This window comes from Glandiceps talaboti, chromosome 4 (genome assembly GCF_964340395.1).
Source record: "Glandiceps talaboti chromosome 4, keGlaTala1.1, whole genome shotgun sequence".
Taxonomy (NCBI): domain Eukaryota; kingdom Metazoa; phylum Hemichordata; class Enteropneusta; family Spengelidae; genus Glandiceps; species Glandiceps talaboti.
The window spans coordinates 22,516,438-22,539,724 of NC_135552.1; the positions used below are offsets into that span (position 1 = coordinate 22,516,438).

General features: G+C 37.3%; 2 protein-coding genes and 1 long non-coding RNA gene across 3 annotated transcripts; all 3 read right to left on the reverse strand.

Moving 5' to 3' along the window:
• Positions 1-849: 849 nt before the first annotated feature.
• Positions 850-7,012, reverse strand: LOC144434619 (basic phospholipase A2-like). The gene is made up of 5 exons (XM_078123103.1): positions 6,940-7,012; positions 4,812-4,906; positions 3,409-3,568; positions 2,511-2,620; positions 850-1,040 (listed from the first exon to the last, which is right to left on the reverse strand). Exons 2-5 carry the CDS (start codon positions 4,897-4,899, stop codon positions 889-891), a joined length of 510 nt encoding a protein of 169 aa, XP_077979229.1. The 5' UTR covers positions 4,900-4,906; positions 6,940-7,012; the 3' UTR covers positions 850-888.
• A 4,764-nt stretch (positions 7,013-11,776) lies between these two features.
• LOC144434341 (basic phospholipase A2-like) lies at positions 11,777-18,642 on the reverse strand. Its single transcript, XM_078122792.1, has 4 exons — positions 18,579-18,642; positions 15,048-15,207; positions 13,442-13,551; positions 11,777-11,967 (listed from the first exon to the last, which is right to left on the reverse strand). The coding sequence occupies exons 1-4, from the start codon at positions 18,640-18,642 to the stop codon at positions 11,816-11,818; spliced, it is 486 nt and encodes a 161-aa protein (XP_077978918.1). The 3' UTR covers positions 11,777-11,815.
• Positions 18,643-19,944: 1,302 nt separating this feature from the next.
• Positions 19,945-22,130, reverse strand: LOC144433940 (uncharacterized). The gene is made up of 3 exons (XR_013480815.1): positions 21,870-22,130; positions 21,090-21,174; positions 19,945-20,692 (listed from the first exon to the last, which is right to left on the reverse strand). It is a non-coding gene; the product is annotated as an uncharacterized LOC144433940 (long non-coding RNA).
• Between the last annotated feature and the right edge of the window lie 1,157 nt (positions 22,131-23,287).

Consider the following 23,287-nt stretch of genomic DNA (forward strand, 5'->3'; position numbering starts at 1 on the left):
AACTACTGTCACTAGAGGGCGCTCTACTTCCAAAATTAGTACGGGAACCCCGATTTTTTTTGGTCATATTTTGATTTTCCAAGTCTTTGATTACACCTGTACAAATTTTGAAGAACCCGTAGTGTCGTTAAATAATTAATGGCGAGCCTCCTTAACTCTTGGACTCTAATACGACAGAGATGGAAATGTGATGTACCTGTATTTGACAGCATGGTTGTTAAAGTGCTGGTAAAAGTTGTGACGTCACCCGCATTATATAAATTTATTGATTATTTCAAGCCAGGAAAACGCGGTTTTAAAGATAGCTTTTTCAGCACCGAAAATTACCTTCTCTATCTGTAAATGTAATAAAAATAACACAAAAGACATCACACTTGTATATTTTCCTTTTGCAAGCTTTCATATATCTCTTCAATTTTTACACTCCGAAAAATGGGGCTGCAAATTGTGCAATGCTGCAAGCAGATTTAATATGAAGTCAAATTCACCACGAAAACTGTAAAAACTCTTTATGAACTTTCTTTTTGTATGAGTCCGGATAACCTAGACTCATCGCTGGTGGCTCTCTTCTTTGAATTCCAAGTCGCCCTAGCGCTACTAGCTAGCTGCTAGGCTATTCTAGGCCAAACGTATATATTCCAAATACGGATAACTTCCAACAAGATGTGAATAATGACGATGATTATATTTCACCGCAAATACACACATCAACTATAGAAACAATATCTAAATCAATACAAAAAGAACTACAAGTTTTTTTGTTAGTTTATTTTTTATTTGAGACAATCAAATTCATTGAATACATAGTCGATACGAACACTGTAGTATCATTAACCACTCCGCCGGTGACACCTCAGTGGTAATGAAGGTGGAAAAAACCACAAACGGTTAACAGCACCAGACGCAGTACCATGAGTCGTGGTTGACGTATTTCTCGTTGTACTCGTTCTGAGCGAAGCACTGCGCAGCCGCAGCGTCACACTTGCAAATTGCTTCTCTACAAGATGCAAACTCCGCATACCCATACTCTGAAAGTGGGGCTGTGATAAGAAAAAAAAAACGTTACTTATTTGTATTAAATGAACGTTAATTCGTTTTTTGCATTCCGTAAGGGAAATGTCCTGTCGTCTGTCTGCAGATCTCTGTCTGTCCGGCTGTGAGCACGATATCTCAAATAGTACTACATAAATTTTAGTGAAACTTGCTACACATCTCCTCATGCTAATTGTAAGAACTGAATAAGTTTTGCTAAACATCATATTAATGAGTCGTTTATTAATTAGTTATTTTTGAAAGCAAACTATATATTAATTTGGAGCATACATTGATGACAACAAAGTGAACGTATCATATAAAGCTTGTTGATGTAGCTGATTCATTTGCATAATTGATGTTTTTGGGGCAATTGGGTATCATAAATATGCAAGCCTCAAATTCCATAGAGATTGGTATAATTAGCTTGCCGTATATCATGTACGACAGCTACATCTCAGAATTTTACATTCTGACATTTTATGTAGGAACTAAACTCTACAGACTTTGCCCGTAGCGTAAGGAAAGTATTCAATAGGGAACTTGAAAACATGATGAATGTTGCATCATGGGAAATGTGATAATAGATACTAATGAATTGGTATTGTTAACAATACTGTTACATTGTTTGCAACCACGATTGATCCGAATTCATAGTTACCCTGATCATTTTGGGATTTTTTTATCGGATTAGGTATTACGATAACCACATATAATCCCATAGTCCTTTGCAGACGTCTGAGCATGGTCAGTCTGGAGTGCAAAAGACAACTATTTCTTTGGCGAGAATCTATACATACATTGTAACGTGCTTCTATGTTCTACAGGCGCTTCGAAGTCCCCCCCCCCCTTCTCATGATACAAATATGTGCGAGTAAAGTGGGGTACCTGCACTTCCCCATTAAAGTTAATTTTACACTTTTAGACACGATATATGTAAATTACCGTCAAAAGTATTTTGTGTAAATTGAGATTACGTGAACTGTAGCCTGTGTACTGAGCTGTCGAGATAAATCATTGGCTGGCCGTACCTCCTATCGATTGCGATGGAGTTTACGAGGGCTAAACAGCGCAGTAAAGAGGGTTATTCGTTACTATTAATACTACGGTGCTACCGCTGTAATCTCAGTGGTTTGAGTGCATACGTCATGAAGATAAGAGATAGGGGTGCAGTTGTTCAATACATGTCACCACAAAGGAAGCGAAACCGTGTTATTAGCAAATATGTCTCGGTGCTGACGTGTCCCGTTGTATACCCAATACTTACACAGCGCTAGCGTTACCACAATACATACTCTCTTTGCAATTCACTATTTTTGTCAGCGTCTTCATCAATATCCATACACCGCTAGATACTATATAATAGTTTGACCCTATCATAAATTGACCTTACTCTAAGCCGTACATCTCTTACTGTTTAACATGATCATAACAAATAACCCTTACCCACAATTCTTAGAGTTTTAACTGGCCCTTACCACAATCCGAGCACCCCGTGTAACGGTACATCAGGGTATAGATGTCACAATCTCCACAACCGGCGTTAATGATCGCATCACCATAACAGTCGTCGTGTACTTTGCAGCATCTGAAATAAAATAATTATAACGATCTAATCTTTATCACAACCCCAATAAAAGTGTCTGTATGACAAAAACGGTGTGAAACATTTCATGTCTCTCTTTTTCCCCAAATCATTCTGATATGGCACAAGACACACACACACACACACACACACACACACACATATATATGTGTGTGTGTGTGTGTGTGTGTGTGTGTGTGGTATATATATATATATATATATATATATATATATATATATATATATATATATATATATAACTCGGTGAGTATCAATCTGCTAAGACAGTGCTCTATACCGCAGTGGCAGAGCGTAATATTATATATATATATATATATATATATATATATATATATATATATATATATATATATATATATATATATATATATATATATATATAGTTTTGGTAGTACTGGAACTCTTTCTTGGGTGTAACTCGGAGTTTCACGCATATTGCGATCATCAGACACTCAAGAGTAACCGGAACCAAACACTCATTTTGTTTAGGCCTTATCGTGGGTTTGGTGTTACTAATAGAGTAGATATGCAGAATCACATACAGAACAAATTGTTGAAATTAGACATAAAACGTTTTTAATTAATCGCCCACGCCAGTCTATGCACAACTTATGCAATCTTTACAATAGATGTTATGACATCAAATACGCAGGATAACTTCTGGAACTGTCGATTGTAGGAATAGAAACAATACAATTCTAATGACTGATCACGGTCATTTTTTCCCTCCAAAAATGAGGCAATATATTTTGATGCATCCTACCGCGTACCGGTCAAGTCCATCGACAGGTGTTCCCTTACCACCGAGTCCACAATAACATCCATAATCTGCGAAGTCGATCGGGTTTCTCTCTGTTGAACACGATACCATCATTCCAAACTGGGGAATACTTCGTTTACTAATACTGTTCACCACTTCATTTTCAATATCTGGAAAAAAAAGGTGGATTTTACACGAAAGATGTTTGGGCTCCATTTAATATTAATGATTTGTTTGTAGTGATAATAATTGTGAAGACTGGGCCGGGAGGGATATAACATGCCATGCAATAAAGGGACCCGGAATTCGAAGGGATGGAATTCGAAAAAAAGACTTGTGGAGGTAGAAAAGATGGGTCAACAACAATCCAAAGAATTGGCCAAATCAAATACATGTAAATGTTATTAAACACATCATGGCTCTTTTCCAAGCAAAAATGCTTTACGGAGGCAAACGTCGACAATTCTACACAAATGGCTTCAACTCGTATGATGATCTCGATTACCAGATATGGACAAATATTCCATCCCTGGCTACCTGTAAGTACCAAGTATGAGAACGACGAAGATATTGCCATAACGTTAAAACAATTGTGTCTGTCTGATGGACAAATACATATCTTCAAATCAGGTCGTAAATTGTGATATTGCGATCGCCAAGCCACTATCACGGTAGTCCTGCTTGCAGACGGTACACGCGTTTTGCTCAAGGAAGGGGTGACTTACTAAGAATCATTGAAGTTTGAGCGTATCATACACCACTTTTCAAAATTTGATGTAGACACTAGACGGTCTGTACGAAAAGACATCGAGAGAGGGGTTAAAAAGGAGACGCGAGAAATATCTATGGAAAGCGGGATGGTCACCGAAAACACCGTCGCTGCCCGAGCTCTCTCTTCCAGCATCTTCTGATGGTCATAAATGCTTAGCATTTGAGAGTTAATGTCAACAATTTACTCTGTTCGATCGACCTACCAGAAGTTAATTTGTGTGTCTTAGACACCACACGAAATTGTAACATTGTGCTTTGAAGAAGTCGCCTCAGACTGACGCATCTATTTATGTTTCTTGTAATTGAAGATACCAGAATGTTACCTTCATACATGCATGCAAAGTAAAACACTGTACATCACCAATATCTCGAATTGCATTGAAAAATTTGTCATTAAATTACATTTTAAAATGCAAATGAATTTGAAAACACAAAGATTAATATCAGCAGTCTCTGATCCAATCCGTGATTATAAGGCATGTTGCCTCTAATATCACCTCGAAAACATTCACACGTCTACTTTTGTAGGACTAATAGACAAGAGGTCCTGGAATAAAGAAGATGGCTTAGAGGTAAAAAAAAAAATATACCTAGATGTAAAGAAACAAATATCGTGTCAACAGAGAATGCCATGTTACGTACTTTGTTCATTTGTGATCCGTGCACAGCTCACCATCGTCACACACAGCAAGACCAGGGCGAGAAAGGCTCGCAGATCAGTTGACAGCATGTTCAGTCTTTTTGTACGTTGTGGCAGTTACAAATGCGGGAGAACAAAAAGGGTCAGGTCTTTATGTACGATCCACACCTAGTCCCGCGTTTTATAGTATAAATTAGTATATGATACAGGTAGGTATAGCCACAAATGTTACGACCAGGGGGGGCACGATACCTACCACGTGATATGGTTTGACCCCTAGAACAATAGAGCGTGACCCCGCTGCACTACAACTTAGTACAAGCGAGTATTTCCCGTTTTTCAATGAATTTTGAGTGTATATGTAAATAATTTCTCAAGATAAATTCCACATTTGTTGTAAAGCTATAAAGCATCATCCCAAACTGCTTAAATAATATCAAAAACGTCCAGTTGTGAAATTATTTATGTTCGAATGCAGGAGACAGGTCAAACTACTTAGTCAGAGCTTTCGACGAACGCTATTTTCCGATGGTTTTTTCACAGAAGAACACCATGTATTCAATGAAAAAAATCAACATTTATACATTTTGATTCATGATATTTACGTTATATCTTGCCACCACTAAATGCTCCACGAATAATGACTATACGGCAGCGTCAAAGACTAGTCGAAACTGTCTTAATTTCAAGATGGCGACGCACGCCTCGTCATATTCCTATAAGGGGTGGACCATTTGATATCCTGGGGGAGGGGGCTTGGAAGATTTCGGGGGAAAAAAAGATGCCAAGTGGAAAAAAAATCCGGATATGAGTGGGTGATGGAAAAAAAAAGATGGACCACTGCTTCTAGAAAAAAAATATCTTGATAGGGAAATGATGCACAGGTTTGAGTATACTGTTCAACCTGCTCGTACCTCTCCAACAGGACACTTGTCAAATCATGACAAACAGTTTCAAACACGTCACCGGGGACCAGTCAGTTTCGTTAGCCTGTGGTACATATATATATTTGTTCTTGTCTCTGTTTCTTTCATGAATGGTTTAAATATTACTTCATGTAAGGGTTCAAACATAACTATACATACAATTATACATATAATCCATGTATTACCTAGCTACCACACTAGTTATATGTAATTTTTTGGCTGTTTCACAATCAGTGCTTCACTTATCTTGCACTTTGGGGCAAAAGTGAACTTGACTGTTTTGTAACAGTAATCTTCATACTATTACTATCACTATTGGATAGTTTATAAAAGAACTTAATTATTGTCTGAAAGTGTCTGTGAATGGCCTAAACATTGCCTTTAGAAGTAAAAATCCTCCAGGGCCCTAGAACCCCCCCCCCCCCATTCACACACACACACACACAAGAGGTACACATATTCCAGTCTCAAAGCTCTTCCTCTACAGCTTACTGTCAGATGCTATGAAACTTTATTCATGGGGTCAGTGACTTTTTGTTGGCCCAATGGAAAATAACACTGACACCCCCCATCCCCCCAAGCTGGAGAAACTGACCGGTCTATCTAAATGTCTGAGCTCACCAATCAAGTTTCCGATTTGTATTTTCAGTGTGTCATCATACCATGGCATAAAAACTGTCAATGATGTTTATTTAATTGAAAATCAAATATGTATGAAATATGTAGTTTTCTAAATAAAATATGTGTGTGATAGAACAGCATCTTTTTACTCTCCGTATTACCCTGTGTGAAAACCAAACAGAAAATTGTGGCAACAAATGTAGGTGTTCAACGTTGACGTAATAAAATCCGGATATCTCAAAGAAGCAAAGAAAAAAAAAGTTGCCAGCATAGGCGAAGGAGAAAAAAAAATTCTCAGGCAAGCAGGTGGGGGAAAAAAAATAATGACTCTCCACCAATCTTCCAAGCCCCCCCCAGGATATCGAATGGTCTACCCCTAATGTAACGTTGTACTAGTAATACTAATAGTACCATACACTTTCGAACAAACCACTTTGCCAGAAATGCTGTTATAAATACAAAAAAAACACCGTAAATCTCACATTTTTATTTTATTTTATATAATTCATTTTTTCGTGTCATTGTCGTATAACTAGGGCCACCCTGGATACATTATGCAGCGATCACATATAAAATTTCTTACGGGAGTACTCCTCACACTCTCTGCAAGAAATGCGTCGAAGGCACAACCAGTTTCATTTCACTGGGAACAGCACGTATCTGAAACAATACACATGTAAAAATGTTAAACAACTACATACTGTGAACCGGAAAATTATTGCGCAGTCTTATTTTCGCGCTTTGGGAGATCACGGTGATTACGCGCAGTTAAATTTTCGCGCAAGGCCGTCAGTGGATTTTTTGTGTGAACATAAACAATACGTTGAGCTGAGAACAATGAAATTTGACACTGATTGATGGGCAGTATTGCTCTGTCGGCATCCGTCAGTTGCAGTGCTCTATTGTTTCCAACTGCGAAGATACTGTGACACGTTGACTTGTGACAAATGTAGGTGTTAATTTGTTCAATTATGTACTAAACAAGTTACCAGATCACACAATACGAAAGTCGGGTAGCTCACAGCCTCAAAGCAGGAGCCGTCAACACACATGCGTCAATATGGTACAGTCACACGTTTGGTGAATCACTAATCAAATCACGTCAGTGTCTCTGTTTTGCGTCTTTTTGGAATGAAGTTCAAAAGGTCACGTTGGTTACATTTTGATACTCAGTATCCGAAGTCACAGAGAATGATCCGATTGCTACACGTTACTTACAATACTGTATATGATTCTTGTATCAATAAAAATGGCATGAACAACCATGCAAACAAAAATACAACTATGGAATATAGAGCGTTGCGGTTGCTTGCATGAAGTGAGCTTCAAGCAGAGACGATTTAGGTAAAGACAACAAGATAAGTGACACAAAACAACAGCCGGTGCCTCTGATGTCGGTTGACGGAAAGCTTTATGACTTTGTTTATTTCTGTCATGTTCTAAAATAAACTCCCACGGTGTTCTAGGACTGTTCATGCTGTCAACGTGACTTCCTTTATTGTTGATAACATTAGATAAGATTGTACAAGACGCACCATAGCACATACCATTTCTCCGTAGGGTTGGTCATTGAATTTTGAAATGTTACATCTTAATGTTGGTGAAATCATGAAACCGAGTGGTGTGTATTTTTGATTATGGAATGTTTAGTCTATTACAAAATAATTGGCAAGAAATAGCATTTATTACTTAGATACACGTACATTAGTGTTATCAATGCCGACACAACACACAGCCAAAATGGAATGAGCGATGGGAAGAGAGATACTGTTAACTTACGTATACTGACAGCAAACTAAGGCCCGTACACCACACACGTGTTTGTACAGTCACATAATGTGTCGACCAGAATTGAAGTCATCTTTTTGCAAATCAGAGGTAGCAAAGATGTCGGAATTACATGTACCAAGCGAGGACAACAGTATATGATTTGGTATAGCATGTTTACAGAAGGCATTGTTTACCCTTGCATGCCGATGGGAAAGCCAAAGTCAATTATCTACATGTCGAGGTCAACGAAAACATCGATGCGTGCCTCATCAAAACAAACAACGGTTCTACAAAACGGAAGCGAGGGTCTTATCAGCAGTACTCCTCTGAGATTCTATGCAAAATTGGAAATAAAGATTCATAATTCTTTGTAAAACTTCGTTGCAAATACTTTATTGGGTGTTGTCTGAAAACTCGTGTGTCAGTGTGTTTGTGTGTACCGTGTGTGGTTGTATACGGAGTGATTGTAACAAAAAAGAAAGAAGTTAAATACTTGCCACATGGGGGCGCACACAAGTACATCCGCGCAGTTTTAATTTCGCGGTCACGGTCGAGCGCGAAATTGCGCGAAATTAAAAATGCGCGAATAATTACCCGGTTCACAGTAGTTTACTTGTCGACACGAGTGAAACTTCATTTTTCAGTAAGTACGGCAGGACAGAGAAAGCAGAAAGAACGTAAACTTATGGGCGTTAGACCGGGTGCGGTACGTTATGCCAGGCGTAGTGCACTGATCACCGGCAACTAGCGCACTAGACGTAGACGTCGATTGCTGGACGTTGAATGTCACAACTATCACAGTCATTAATTATCAATGGACATGTAGGTATCCAACAAATGCTGCCTTGAAGTTGATTCTAGAAAATGGAATATCCATGTGCTTTTTTCATTTTGGTAAAAACGCGACCGCGACCGCGACCTACCGTACCGAACTACAAATACAATGAACTGCAGGCCGACATGTACACGTACGGTACGGTATACACGGTCACGTCGCTGAATACTTTTCGATCTGATTTGGTACCAGTATACATAATAAATTACGATGGCAAAAATAAAGGAAAGACGAATTTAAAACGTATGAAACGTGACAATGTACGTACCTTGTCAATCTGTTGTCAACAGCGAATTTGTATCCAGCAGTACACAGTGCTAGGGGTAGGCAGGAAGTGCACTCGACAGTGTATCAATACTGAATGAGCTTCATTGCGCTGACGCGATAGCGTATCACGTGACTGGCATCGTCCCCCCCCCCCCTGGTTACGACCCCACATTTCACCCGGCCTACACACATGCTTGCCCTGTTTTAATGCAATTTTTGTAACCCTCATGTCTATTGAAAGCTTATTTTTGGCTTTATGTTTTCAACTTAGGCCAGGTGAATCTTGTTAATACGTTTGATAATATGTAACTGGAGCATATAAGGACATGATTTGTTTCAACATATAATTAATTGTGTGAGGATTTACAAATTCCTGACCTTGTACGTCTGTCTGTGTATTGAATCACATATTGGCAAAAAGTGTGTGTGTATGTGTGTGTGTGTGTCTGTCTATCTATGTATGTATGTATGTATGTATGTATATGTATGTATGTATGTATGTATGTATGTATGTATGTATGTATGTATGTGTGTATGTATGTATGTATGTATGTATGTGTGTATAATTATGTGTGTGTATGTATGTATGTATGTATGTACACCGATAACGTTATTACCCTGGCACAAATACACCCTTCAGCGCGGGCTAAATACGTATTCGTGTTGTCAATTATTCTGTCCGAGGAAAATGAACATCCCTTAGAAACGAGGATAGCAGAAGCAGACATCGTCATTACACCGAACAATCCAATAGCTGTGACATTGAAAGTACAGCCTGAGACAGAAGTCAGAATTTTCTGGACAACATTTTCTAGACAACTAATAAAAGTACTGATCATCATAGAATAAAATAAAATATGATAGAATAATATTTAAACAAGAAATGTTGGCGGCCAAATGTGATGTTTTAACTCAGACCACTATTTCTATATTGGGTTGAGGTTTTAATGAGACGGATGTTTTCTTTTCCGGGCATCTTTTGATTTTAATAATTAAACTTTGATGTAAACTTACTAATTTCCATACAAAAAAAATTGCCATCATCTACAATTTAACGTATAATCCATAAAATGTCTGACTCATAAAATTAGCCAGAAAGAGATTACTTTTCAAACTGTAGAGGATGCCAAATAACCCTACATGTAATTACATCGTAGATGCATCAGGTAGTGTAACGTTTTACCCATAATACACTGCTGTGATTGTTGCGTATGCTGTGATCAGCAGCCGAACATTTTAGAAGGGAAAAGTAGAAATGGTGTCTATAGCTTTTAGTTGTGTAGTTTCCATGGAGATTACTATGGCAACCTTCGTCGTTTCCATAACAACCAGGCTCCAGTTCACAGATATCTCTGGTTTTGCAGTAGTCAGAATCAAGTTTCGACAGCAATAGCAAAAATATTTGCATGTGTACTCTAATTTTTTATTTCAAATTTCGAGTAAACTTTATTTGAAGAAAACTTTCACAAAAATGTAATGTTGATTAAGTTGAAAAGTTGATTCATGGATCTACTATTTTTCATAAACTGTTAACAAAATATCTTTCATTTATTTCCAAACAAAAATTATCATAGTTTAATGTACTGATATATGATTCAGTATATTATGTGCTGAAATACTACATTTGTTTTGAAATTTAGTACATTTAAAATCATCCATAAACTCATTAAGAAGTTATGCAAATCCTAGAATACACTGAAACTACTGTCACTAGAGGGCGCTCTACTTCCAAAATTAGTACGGGAACCCCGATTTTTTTTGGTCATATTTTGATTTTCCAAGTCTTTGATTACACCTGTACAAATTTTGAAGAACCCGTAGTGTCGTTAAATAATTAATGGCGAGCCTCCTTAACTCTTGGACTCTAATACGACAGAGATGGAAATGTGATGTACCTGTATTTGACAGCATGGTTGTTAAAGTGCTGGTAAAAGTTGTGACGTCACCCGCATTATATAAATTTATTGATTATTTCAAGCCAGGAAAACGCGGTTTTAAAGATAGCTTTTTCAGCACCGAAAATTACCTTCTCTATCTGTAAATGTAATAAAAATAACACAAAAGACATCACACTTGTATATTTTCCTTTTGCAAGCTTTCATATATCTCTTCAATTTTTACACTCCGAAAAATGGGGCTGCAAATTGTGCAATGCTGCAAGCAGATTTAATATGAAGTCAAATTCACCACGAAAACTGTAAAAACTCTTTATGAACTTTCTTTTTGTATGAGTCCGGATAACCTAGACTCATCGCTGGTGGCTCTCTTCTTTGAATTCCAAGTCGCCCTAGCGCTACTAGCTAGCTGCTAGGCTATTCTAGGCCAAACGTATATATTCCAAATACGGATAACTTCCAACAAGATGTGAATAATGACGATGATTATATTTCACCGCAAATACACACATCAACTATAGAAACAATATCTAAATCAATACAAAAAGAACTACAAGTTTTTTTGTTAGTTTATTTTTTATTTGAGACAATCAAATTCATTGAATACATAGTCGATACGAACACTGTAGTATCATTAACCACTCCGCCGGTGACACCTCAGTGGTAATGAAGGTGGAAAAAACCACAAACGGTTAACAGCACCAGACGCAGTACCATGAGTCGTGGTTGACGTATTTCTCGTTGTACTCGTTCTGAGCGAAGCACTGCGCAGCCGCAGCGTCACACTTGCAAATTGCTTCTCTACAATATGCAAACTCCGCATCCCCATACTCTGAAAGTGGGGCTGTGATAAGAAAAAAAAAACGTTACTTATTTGTATTAAATGAACGTTAATTCGTTTTTTGCATTCCGTAAGGGAAATGTCCTGTCGTCTGTCTGCAGATCTCTGTCTGTCCGGCTGTGAGCACGATATCTCAAATAGTACTACATAAATTTTAGTGAAACTTGCTACACATCTCCTCATGCTAATTGTAAGAACTGAATAAGTTTTGCTAAACATCATATTAATGAGTCGTTTATTAATTAGTTATTTTTGAAAGCAAACTATATATTAATTTGGAGCATACATTGATGACAACAAAGTGAACGTATCATATAAAGCTTGTTGATGTAGCTGATTCATTTGCATAATTGATGTTTTTGGGGCAATTGGGTATCATAAATATGCAAGCCTCAAATTCCATAGAGATTGGTATAATTAGCTTGCCGTATATCATGTACGACAGCTACATCTCAGAATTTTACATTCTGACATTTTATGTAGGAACTAAACTCTACACTGGACTTTGCCCGTAGCGTAAGGAAAGTATTCAATAGGGAACTTGAAAACATGATGAATGTTGCATCATGGGAAATGTGATAATAGATACTAATGAATTGGTATTGTTAACAATACTGTTACATTGTTTGCAACCACGATTGATCCGAATTCATAGTTACCCTGATCATTTTGGGATTTTTTTATCGGATTAGGTATTACGATAACCACATATAATCCCATAGTCCTTTGCAGACGTCTGAGCATGGTCAGTCTGGAGTGCAAAAGACAACTATTTCTTTGGCGAGAATCTATACATACATTGTAACGTGCTTCTATGTTCTACAGGCGCTTCGAAGTCCCCCCCCCCCCTTCTCATGATACAAATATGTGCGAGTAAAGTGGGGTACCTGCACTTCCCCATTAAAGTTAATTTTACACTTTTAGACACGATATATGTAAATTACCGTCAAAAGTATTTTGTGTAAATTGAGATTACGTGAACTGTAGCCTGTGTACTGAGCTGTCGAGATAAATCATTGGCTGGCCGTACCTCCTATCGATTGCGATGGAGTTTACGAGGGCTAAACAGCGCAGTAAAGAGGGTTATTCGTTACTATTAATACTACGGTGCTACCGCTGTAATCTCAGTGGTTTGAGTGCATACGTCATGAAGATAAGAGATAGGGGTGCAGTTGTTCAATACATGTCACCACAAAGGAAGCGAAACCGTGTTATTAGCAAATATGTCTCGGTGCTGACGTGTCCCGTTGTATACCCAATACTTACACAGCGCTAGCGTTACCACAATACATACTCTCTTTGCAATTCACTATTTTTGTCAGCGTCTTCATCAATATCCATACACCGCTAGATACTATATAATAGTTTGACCCTATCATAAATTGACCTTACTCTAAGCCGTACATCTCTTACTGTTTAACATGATCATAACAAATAACCCTTACCCACAATTCTTAGAGTTTTAACTGGCCCTTACCACAATCCGAGCACCCCGTGTAACGGTACATCAGGGTATAGATGTCACAATCTCCACAACCGGCGTTAATGATCGCATCACCATAACAGTCGTCGTGTACTTTGCAGCATCTGAAATAAAATAATTATAACGATCTAATCTTTATCACAACCCCAATAAAAGTGTCTGTATGACAAAAATGGTGTGAAACATTTCATGTCTCTCTTTTTCCCCAAATCATTCTGATATGGCACAAGACACACACACACACACACACACACACACACACACATATATATATATATGTGTGTGTGTGTGTGTGTGTGGTATATATATATATATATATATATATATATATATATATATATATATATATACTATATATATATATATATATATATAACTCGGTGAGTATCAATCTGCTAAGACAGTGCTCTATACCGCAGTGGCAGAGCGTAATATTATATATATATATATATATATATATATATATATATATATATATATATATATATATATATATATATATATATATATATTTATATATATAGTTTTGGTAGTACTGGAACTCTTTCTTGGGTGTAACTCGGAGTTTCACGCATATTGCGATCATCAGACACTCAAGAGTAACCGGAACCAAACACTCATTTTGTTTAGGCCTTATCGTGGGTTTGGTGTTACTAATAGAGTAGATATGCAGACTCACATACAGAACAAATTGTTGAAATTAGACAGTGAATTTCTCTATAAAATTCTTGATTAATAGTTCGTCTGTTTGTGATATGTGGACGTTACTTGAGAGAGACCCGGTAGATGCTGTTATTAATTTAAAATAGTGCATGCCATCACGTACTATGTGATCTTATCAAAACTCAGTATAAATGACGAACGACAACTAATAACCCAAAATATTTTGTCTGTATACTCTGCGTCATATACATAAATATAGATGGCACATCTTAACATTTACAACTGTTTTCATTGACTGCCATTCTCACCTCTCCTATGAATCGATTTACCTTAAAACCTGCAAATGGACTATCTTTTTTAACTGTTTTGTTAGATGTAATGCCGTACTCGTAGTATTGTACAGTATTCAATCATCTAATTGTGTAAATGTATACATGATGTGGAACAAAAAATCATATTAAATTGATTTTTCAGTCCGCACCCTAAACTCAGAGTCCCAACACAATCACGATTCAACCTGTTACTGTACCACTTCAATGAATAAATGCGACAATATCTAATTACTGACAGTTTAACAATTTTCATTGGCTACTTTTCAGCTGTCTGGTCGAAAAAAATTACACTCTAGTTACATACAGTGTAGCTCTAAAATTCTGTGATCACGCATTGATTTTTCACTCCAAATCGACTATTAGAACGTTATAAGTCAGCAAGTACGATGTCTTGTCATCACTAAAACGTTTTTAATTAATCGCCCACGCCAGTCTATGCACAACTTATGCAATCTTTACAATAGATGTTATGACATCAAATACGCAGGATAACTTCTGGAACTGTCGATTGTAGGAATAGAAACAATACAATTCTAATGACTGATCACGGTCATTTTTTCCCTCCAAAAATGAGGCAATATATTTTGATGCATCCTACCGCGTACCGGTCAAGTCCATCGACAGGTGTTCCCTTACCACCGAGTCCACAATAACATCCATAATCTGCGAAGTCGATCGGGTTTCTCTCTGTTGAACACGATACCATCATTCCAAACTGGGGAATACTTCGTTTACTAATACTATTCACCACTTCATTTTCAATATCTGGAAAAAAAGGTGGATTTTACACGAAAGATGTTTGGGCTCCATTTAATATTAATGATTTGTTTGTAGTGATAATAATTGTGAAGACTGGGCCGGGAGGGATATAACATGCCATGCAATAAAGGGACCCGGAATTCGAAGGGATGGAATTCGAAAAAAAGACTTGTGGAGGTAGAAAAGATGGGTCAACAACAATCCAAAGAATTGGCCAAATCAAATACATGTAAATGTTATTAAACACATCATGGCTCTTTTCCAAGCAAAAATGCTTTACGGAGGCAAACGTCGACAATTCTACACAAATGGCTTCAACTCGTATGATGATCTCGATTACCAGATATGGACAAATATTCCATCCCTGGCTACCTGTAAGTACCAAGTATGAGAACGACGAAGATATTGCCATAACGTTAAAACAATTGTGTCTGTCTGATGGACAAATACATATCTTCAAATCAGGTCGTAAATTGTGATATTGCGATCGCCAAGCCACTATCACGGTAGTCCTGCTTGCAGACGGTACACGCGTTTTGCTCAAGGAAGGGGTGACTTACTAAGAATCATTGAAGTTTGAGCGTATCATACACCACTTTTCAAAATTTGATGTAGACACTAGACGGTCTGTACGAAAAGACATCGAGAGAGGGGTTAAAAAGGAGACGCGAGAAATATCTATGGAAAGCGGGATGGTCACCGAAAACACCGTCGCTGCCCGAGCTCTCTCTTCCAGCATCTTCTGATGGTCATAAATGCTTAGCATTTGAGAGTTAATGTCAACAATTTACTCTGTTCGATCGACCTACCAGAAGTTAATTTGTGTGTCTTAGACACCACACGAAATTGTAACATTGTGCTTTGAAGAAGTCGCCTCAGACTGACGCATCTATTTATGTTTCTTGTAATTGAAGATACCAGAATGTTACCTTCATACATGCATGCAAAGTAAAACACTGTACATCACCAATATCTCGAATTGCATTGAAAAATTTGTCATTAAATTACATTTTAAAATGCAAATGAATTTGAAAACACAAAGATTAATATCAGCAGTCTCTGATCCAATCCGTGATTATAAGGCATGTTGCCTCTAATATCACCTCGAAAACATTCACACGTCTACTTTTGTAGGACTAATAGACAAGAGGTCCTGGAATAAAGAAGATGGCTTAGAGGTAAAAAAAAAAATATACCTAGATGTAAAGAAACAAATATCGTGTCAACAGAGAATGCCATGTTACGTACTTTGTTCATTTGTGATCCGTGCACAGCTCACCATCGTCACACACAGCAAGACCAGGGCGAGAAAGGCTCGCAGATCAGTTGACAGCATGTTCAGTCTTTTTGTACGTTGTGGCAGTTACAAATGCGGGAGAACAAAAAGGGTCAGGTCTTTATGTACGATCCACACCTAGTCCCGCGTTTTATAGTATAAATTAGTATATGATACAGGTAGGTATAGCCACAAATGTTACGACCAGGGGGGGCACGATACCTACCACGTGATATGGTTTGACCCCTAGAACAATAGACCGTGACCCCGCTGCACTACAACTTAGTACAAGCGAGTATTTCCCGTTTTTCAATGAATTTTGAGTGTATATGTAAATAATTTCTCAAGATAAATTCCACATTTGTTGTAAAGCTATAAAGCATCATCCCAAACTGCTTAAATAATATCAAAAACGTCCAGTTGTGAAATTATTTATGTTCGAATGCAGGAGACAGGTCAAACTACTTAGTCAGAGCTTTCGACGAACGCTATTTTCCGATGGTTTTTTCACAGAAGAACACCATGTATTCAATGAAAAAAATCAACATTTATACATTTTGATTCATGATATTTACGTTATATCTTGCCACCACTAAATGCTCCACGAATAATGACTATACGGCAGCGTCAAAGACTAGTCGAAACTGTCTTAATTTCAAGATGGCGACGCACGCCTCGTCATATTCCTATAAGGGGTGGACCATTTGATATCCTGGGGGAGGGGGCTTGGAAGATTTCGGGGGGAAAAAAGATGCCAAGTGGAAAAAAAATCCGGATATGAGTGGGTGATGGAAAAAAAAAGATGGACCACTGCTTCTAGAAAAAAAATATCTTGATAGGGAAATGATGCACAGGTTTGAGTATACTGTTCAACCTGCTCGTACCTCTCCAACAGGACACTTGTCAAATCATGACAAACAGTTTCAAACACGTCACCGGGGACCAGTCAGTTTCGTTAGCCTGTGGTACATATATATATTTGTTCTTGTCTCTGTTTCTTTCATGAATGGTTTAAATATTACTTCATGTAAGGGTTCAAACATAACTATACATACAATTATACATATAATCCATGTATTACCTAGCTACCACACTAGTTATATGTAATTTTTTGGCTGTTTCACAATCAGTGCTTCACTTATCTTGCACTTTGGGGCAAAAGTGAACTTGACTGTTTTGTAACAGTAATCTTCATACTATTACTATCACTATTGGATAGTTTATAAAAGAACTTAATTATTGTCTGAAAGTGTCTGTGAATGGCCTAAACATTGCCTTTAGAAGTAAAAATCCTCCAGGGCCCTAGAACCCCCCCCCCATTCACACACACACACACACACAAGAGGTACACATATTCCAGTCTCAAAGCTCTTCCTCTACAGCTTACTGTCAGATGCTATGAAACTTTATTCATGGGGTCAGTGACTTTTTGTTGGCCCAATGGAAGATAACACTGACACCCCCCATCCCCCCAAGCTGGAGAAACTGACCGGTCTATCTAAATGTCTGAGCTCACCAATCAAGTTTCCGATTTGTATTTTCAGTGTGTCATCATACCATGGCATAAAAACTGTCAATGATGTTTATTTAATTGAAAATCAAATATGTATGAAATATGTAGTTTTCTAAATAAAATATGTGTGTGATAGAACAGCATCTTTTTACTCTCCGTATTACCCTGTGTGAAAACCAAACAGAAAATTGTGGCAACAAATGTAGGTGTTCAACGTTGACGTAAAAAAAATCCGGATAGCTCAAAGAAGCAAAGAAAAAAAAAGTTGCCAGCATAGGCGAAGGAGAAAAAAAAATTCTCAGGCAAGCAGGTGGGGGAAAATAAAATAATGACTCTCCACCAATCTTCCAAGCCCCCCCCAGGATATCGAATGGTCTACCCCTAATGTAACGTTGTACTAGTAATACTAATAGTACCATACACTTTCGAACAAACCACTTTGCCAGAAATGCTGTTATAAATACAAAAAAAACACCGTAAATCTCACATTTTTATTTTATTTTATATAATTCATTTTTTCGTGTCATTGTCGTATAACTAGGGCCACCCTGGATACATTATGCAGCGATCACATATAAAATTTCTTACCAGTTCCCGTCATGTCATCCCGATGGACAGTACAAGTAGCCAATGAGAGGATCGATGATGTCATCTTTTCAGTCAACTGGTCAGAGGTTACGCGCGTTTGTTCTTATATCCATTACTCCACGCCTAACTTCCTGTCTACATGGTCGAGCACTTCAATGGTCAATCGTACCCTACGGCGTGTATGGTTCGTGGCTTACGGGAGTTTTCGGCGTGGCTGAGCTTTTAAAATCAGGGTAAATATGGTACTCTTCTTTCTCAGTTTTAAATTTTGACTACATGCTGGATAAAAAAGAGCTGTCAATATAACTTTGTAAAGAATAAATTGCCAAACTGAACACCTCTCAACACAATGCTACTTGATTGGGACTCGAGACTACACTGTCACTAGTACACTGTCGATAGTCGTTCGTTCGTGCCTTTCTTGCTACATTTTATCTAAAACGAAAGTCGTCGCATTGCTCCTAACCGGGGCAATACTATAACCGATGTACTGATTATTTCGCAACATCACAGCAAGTGCCAGATAGGCATTCACAGTTTCCTATCAGTACGGGTGTATTCAGTGCTACGGAGCGAGGCGACGACTAGCACAGGCAAATGTGTATATTATCTTTTATAACTGGCTAAAACACGTAAGGTTGTGAACTAAGGAATAACATTCTGTATAAACAAAAAACGTGTTAAAGGGTAAGATTTCAATTGATTGTTATTAATGTAATTTGTTCTAAATTGATCGAAATATTTTTGTTGAGAATATAAATTCAAATGTGGGTAATATTGTGACTTGGAAATACTACGAATCAATATTTATGCTGATAATTTGATAAAAGAGTGATATGGTATTTGGTGAAAATAAGTATTTTGTACCCATTGAAACGATATTTCTTTAACATGTATTAGTGTGAAGAAATACTAATCAGCACACTTATTTGGTTGATGTTCAGGGGTTTCTTGTTTGTTGGCCGTGACTGACAATTAGTAACAAATCACCTGATTTGTTCCATCACATCAAAACTTTAATTTTATCTCATATGCAAGACTTTGCACGCACACCTATATTTTTGTTTTGTTTTGAAACAGTTTCCACAATTGTCCCGTGAAATTACTCAGCAGTGATTTGAATTGAAATCAATGTCTAATTTAAATTTCTGGTTCTCTCTTGTCAACAGATGAAAAATTACACGTTTGTACAAGATGAAAGTCTTCCTCTACATAAAGCCAAATGTGAAGATATTGACTGACATGCTGAAAACTATTTATAGCAGGACTCAGGGCCATTGCAAACAAGTGAAGTTAAATACATGTTACAAAGTGTAAACTGAAGCAGATGATATATTTTATGTATTTATATATTTTATTAGCCACATATATATATTACATATTCATTTTTATTTATTTTCTCCATGTTAAATAAAGTATTGAAAATACAACTGCAGAGAGTTGTTGTTATCTTTCACATTACATCATTTTACGTTTCTCCAAAGCTTGACAGTTCATGGCCCCCATGAAGTGTTTAACTTATAAATGAGCCATAAGAGTCTTCTCAAAAACAAGTCAAGTTTGAATGAATCATCAACCAATAGAACAGATAAGCCAATCATTGAGGAACATGTTTGGTATGGTAATATCACAACTAAACTGTCATTGTTACATGAAATAGATTGCACTAATCCTGGTATATGTTACAAGGACATAGTCAAGATCAACCTAGTAAATAGTCCAAGCTAGAAGTAGACAAAAAGAAGAGATTGAATTTTGTGTTACAAACCACCAAATATGTACAGGAGCTTGATAATGTTCTTTCCTGGAGAAGATTTATGAAGTGAGTTGAAAAACAGACTGTCCTTTTGTAAATGTATCCATATGGGACTGTTGTGCTCACAGCTACTTAAATTTTATATTGAAGGTTTATTTCTACTATCTCAATAGTGAGAAGGTCATCGACTTCCTCGTACAATTCAATGTGTTTTTCTTTTTTCGCCTATTTTGTTTCAACAAGTTTCTTGTTTACTTCTAATCTGTATTCATCAATAGCAGTTAGATCATGAGGGTTGTCGACTTCCGGATGTAAATCCATCTATACACTTGTGGGACAGTCACAGAGAGCCTGATAGCTATAAAAACAAAACAAAAGAAAACCATTTGTATGGATCATAATAAAATATAACCATGCATACACAGCAGATAAATTAACTAGAATAAATTTATAGAAATAACTAAGATGATACACATTACAAAATGACATTAATCAAAGTAAAATTCTGTTAACTTTGGAACTCGGGCAAATCTGGTAACATAATCTGCTGGGTATGATGGTTATCAGAGTACTATCAACCATATATGTTGTTGTTGTTGTTGTTGTTACTACTATTAAAATTATCACATCTTGGATTACATTTTGTTTTATGGCCTGTTTTCAAGTGCATGTTTACTATGTCAGATCATAAGCAAGTGACACAAAGTAATAATAAGATATTGCAGTACGTGATATCGGGAATATGTCTCACATACCCTCTTACACTAGTCTCAATTTTGATATCTCCTGGCTCGATTTGCTTTGGCTCTGTGGATGGTGCTAACAAGACTGACGATGATGCTGTCGGACGAAAAAAAATTCATTAGTACTCTATCGACCAATATTGAAAGCAGCTGGCAAAAATTGACACAAATAATTTATCTGTAACAGTTACATTACCTACCAAGTGCCAACATATGATTACATTTACGATTGTATACACATGCTTTGCATACGATGTACGTCTACGTCTACGCGTCTAATCCATTTACTCACGCATATATCCGACGATCGATCGACAATGAAGCTTTCATCCACTATCACGCATGTAAATAAGGCTTACGTTACCGTGATTACGTTTTCCAGAAATTCGTTTTAGAACTCAGATAGCTATTCCCTCACCAAAACAAATCTACTCCAAGAAAGTCAACAGGCGCTAGGCTGACAGTGACAAACAACGTGTCACACATAGTACACAGTGTTGAATACGTGGACACTCTCGCTCTGATCACCGAGAATTTACACTGCTCCCGAAAAAACGCGCCCCATCGCGCCCCATTGTCCGACAAAAAAATATGACCCCTCGTTGTAAAGCTTGGAAAATCCTCTTTCAGACTGACTACAGCGATATATGCAAAGGAAAACCTCTAAAAATACATTTAGTCTTACATATGTACCCATGAACTTAGCACGGACTTTTGAGCAAAATCTGACCTCGCTGCCAGACCGATCAATAGGTCAAAAAGGGATGATAACTCGTACGAGCTCGTACTTACCGCTTTCAGCAGTTGCCATCTTTCTTCGTACGTCGTATATAGTGGCACGTGTGGCATGTTTACATCCGAAAACTACCGAATCTTTTAAACAAAGGGCGAAACTTCTGCCGACAAGTTCCGAAGACTTGGGGAAGAATGGCGGTGAGCCGTGCTCATGAATATTCATGATATTTCGTGACGCTGAAAGATTCCAGTTCACTGAATGGTCGAGCGTGTGGCAGTGAACTGTCCATCGGGATGACATGACGGGAACTGCTTACGGGAGTACTCCTCACACTCTCTGCAAGAAATGCGTCGAAGGCACAACCAGTTTCATTTCACTGGGAACAGCACGTATCTGAAACAATACACATGTAAAAATGTTAAACAACTACATAGTTTACTTGTCGACACGAGTGAAACTTCATTTTTCAGTAAGTACGGCAGGACAGAGAAAGCAGAAAGAACGTAAACTTATGGGCGTTAGACCGGGTGCGGTACGTTATGCCAGGCGTAGTGCACTGATCACCGGCAACTAGCGCACTAGACGTAGACGTCGATTGCTGGACGTTGAATGTCACAACTATCACAGTCATTAATTATCAATGGACATGTAGGTATCCAACAAATGCTGCCTTGAAGTTGATTCTAGAAAATGGAATATCCATGTGCTTTTTTCATTTTGGTAAAAACGCGACCGCGACCTACCGTACCGAACTACAAATACAATGAACTGCAGGCCGACATGTACACGTACGGTACGGTCACGTCGCTGAATACTTTTCGATCTGATTTGGTACCAGTATACATAATAAATTACGATGGCAAAAATAAAGGAAAGACGAATTTAAAACGTATGAAACGTGACAATGTACGTACCTTGTCAATCTGTTGTCAACAGCGAATTTGTATCCAGCAGTACACAGTGTATGGTGGCCCAGGGCTGCCATATATTATATGCGAACTGTTTAGATAAAAACATTAATAAAATGAAGAAAAAAGATTAAAATATTTTTTAAAAAAAATAAATAAATAAAAAATAAAGATAGAATTAAAACAAAAGTAAAATGAAATAAAAATGAAAGTGAAATGAACACAGAATCAAAATTAAAAGGAAAGTAAAAGTAAAGTGAAAGCAAAAGTAAAATACAAATAAAAGTAAAAATAAAAGTAAAGTAAAATTAAAACAAAAGTGCAATAGAAATAAAAGTAAAATGAAAACAAAGGTAAAATAGAAATCAAATTAAAAGTAAAATGAAAACAAAAGTAAAATGAAATCAAAATTAAAAAAAAAAAAAAAAAAAAAATTAAAAAAATTACTGGCAGTTCTGGTCCGCAATGGCCCACAGCTGCCATAGACCAGCATTCCTTGCGATCTCAACGGCGCCACTGAAAGTGCTGTATACATGTAGCGCCCTCAAAGGCGAGAGTGTGATTAT

What these genes read in the sequence shown, in the direction of transcription:
- LOC144434619 (XM_078123103.1), bottom strand. Translation starts at nt 4,899, where the DNA reads ATGCTGTCAACTGATCTGCGAGCCTTTCTCGCCCTGGTCTTGCTGTGT. An exon ending in ACGGATCACAAATGAACAAA is followed by an intron (nt 3,569 to 4,811) that starts GTACGTAACATG and finishes TTTTTTTTCCAG; the next exon opens with ATATTGAAAATGAAGTGGTG. An exon ending in CCTGTCGATGGACTTGACCG is followed by an intron (nt 2,621 to 3,408) that starts GTACGCGGTAGG and finishes ATTTTATTTCAG; the next exon opens with ATGCTGCAAAGTACACGACG.
- LOC144434341 (XM_078122792.1), bottom strand. Translation starts at nt 18,642, where the DNA reads ATGACATCATCGATCCTCTCATTGGCTACTTGTACTGTCCATCGGGAT. An exon ending in GGATGACATGACGGGAACTG is followed by an intron (nt 15,208 to 18,578) that starts GTAAGAAATTTT and finishes CTTTTTTTCCAG; the next exon opens with ATATTGAAAATGAAGTGGTG. An exon ending in CACGGGGTGCTCGGATTGTG is followed by an intron (nt 11,968 to 13,441) that starts GTAAGGGCCAGT and finishes TTCTTATCACAG; the next exon opens with CCCCACTTTCAGAGTATGGG.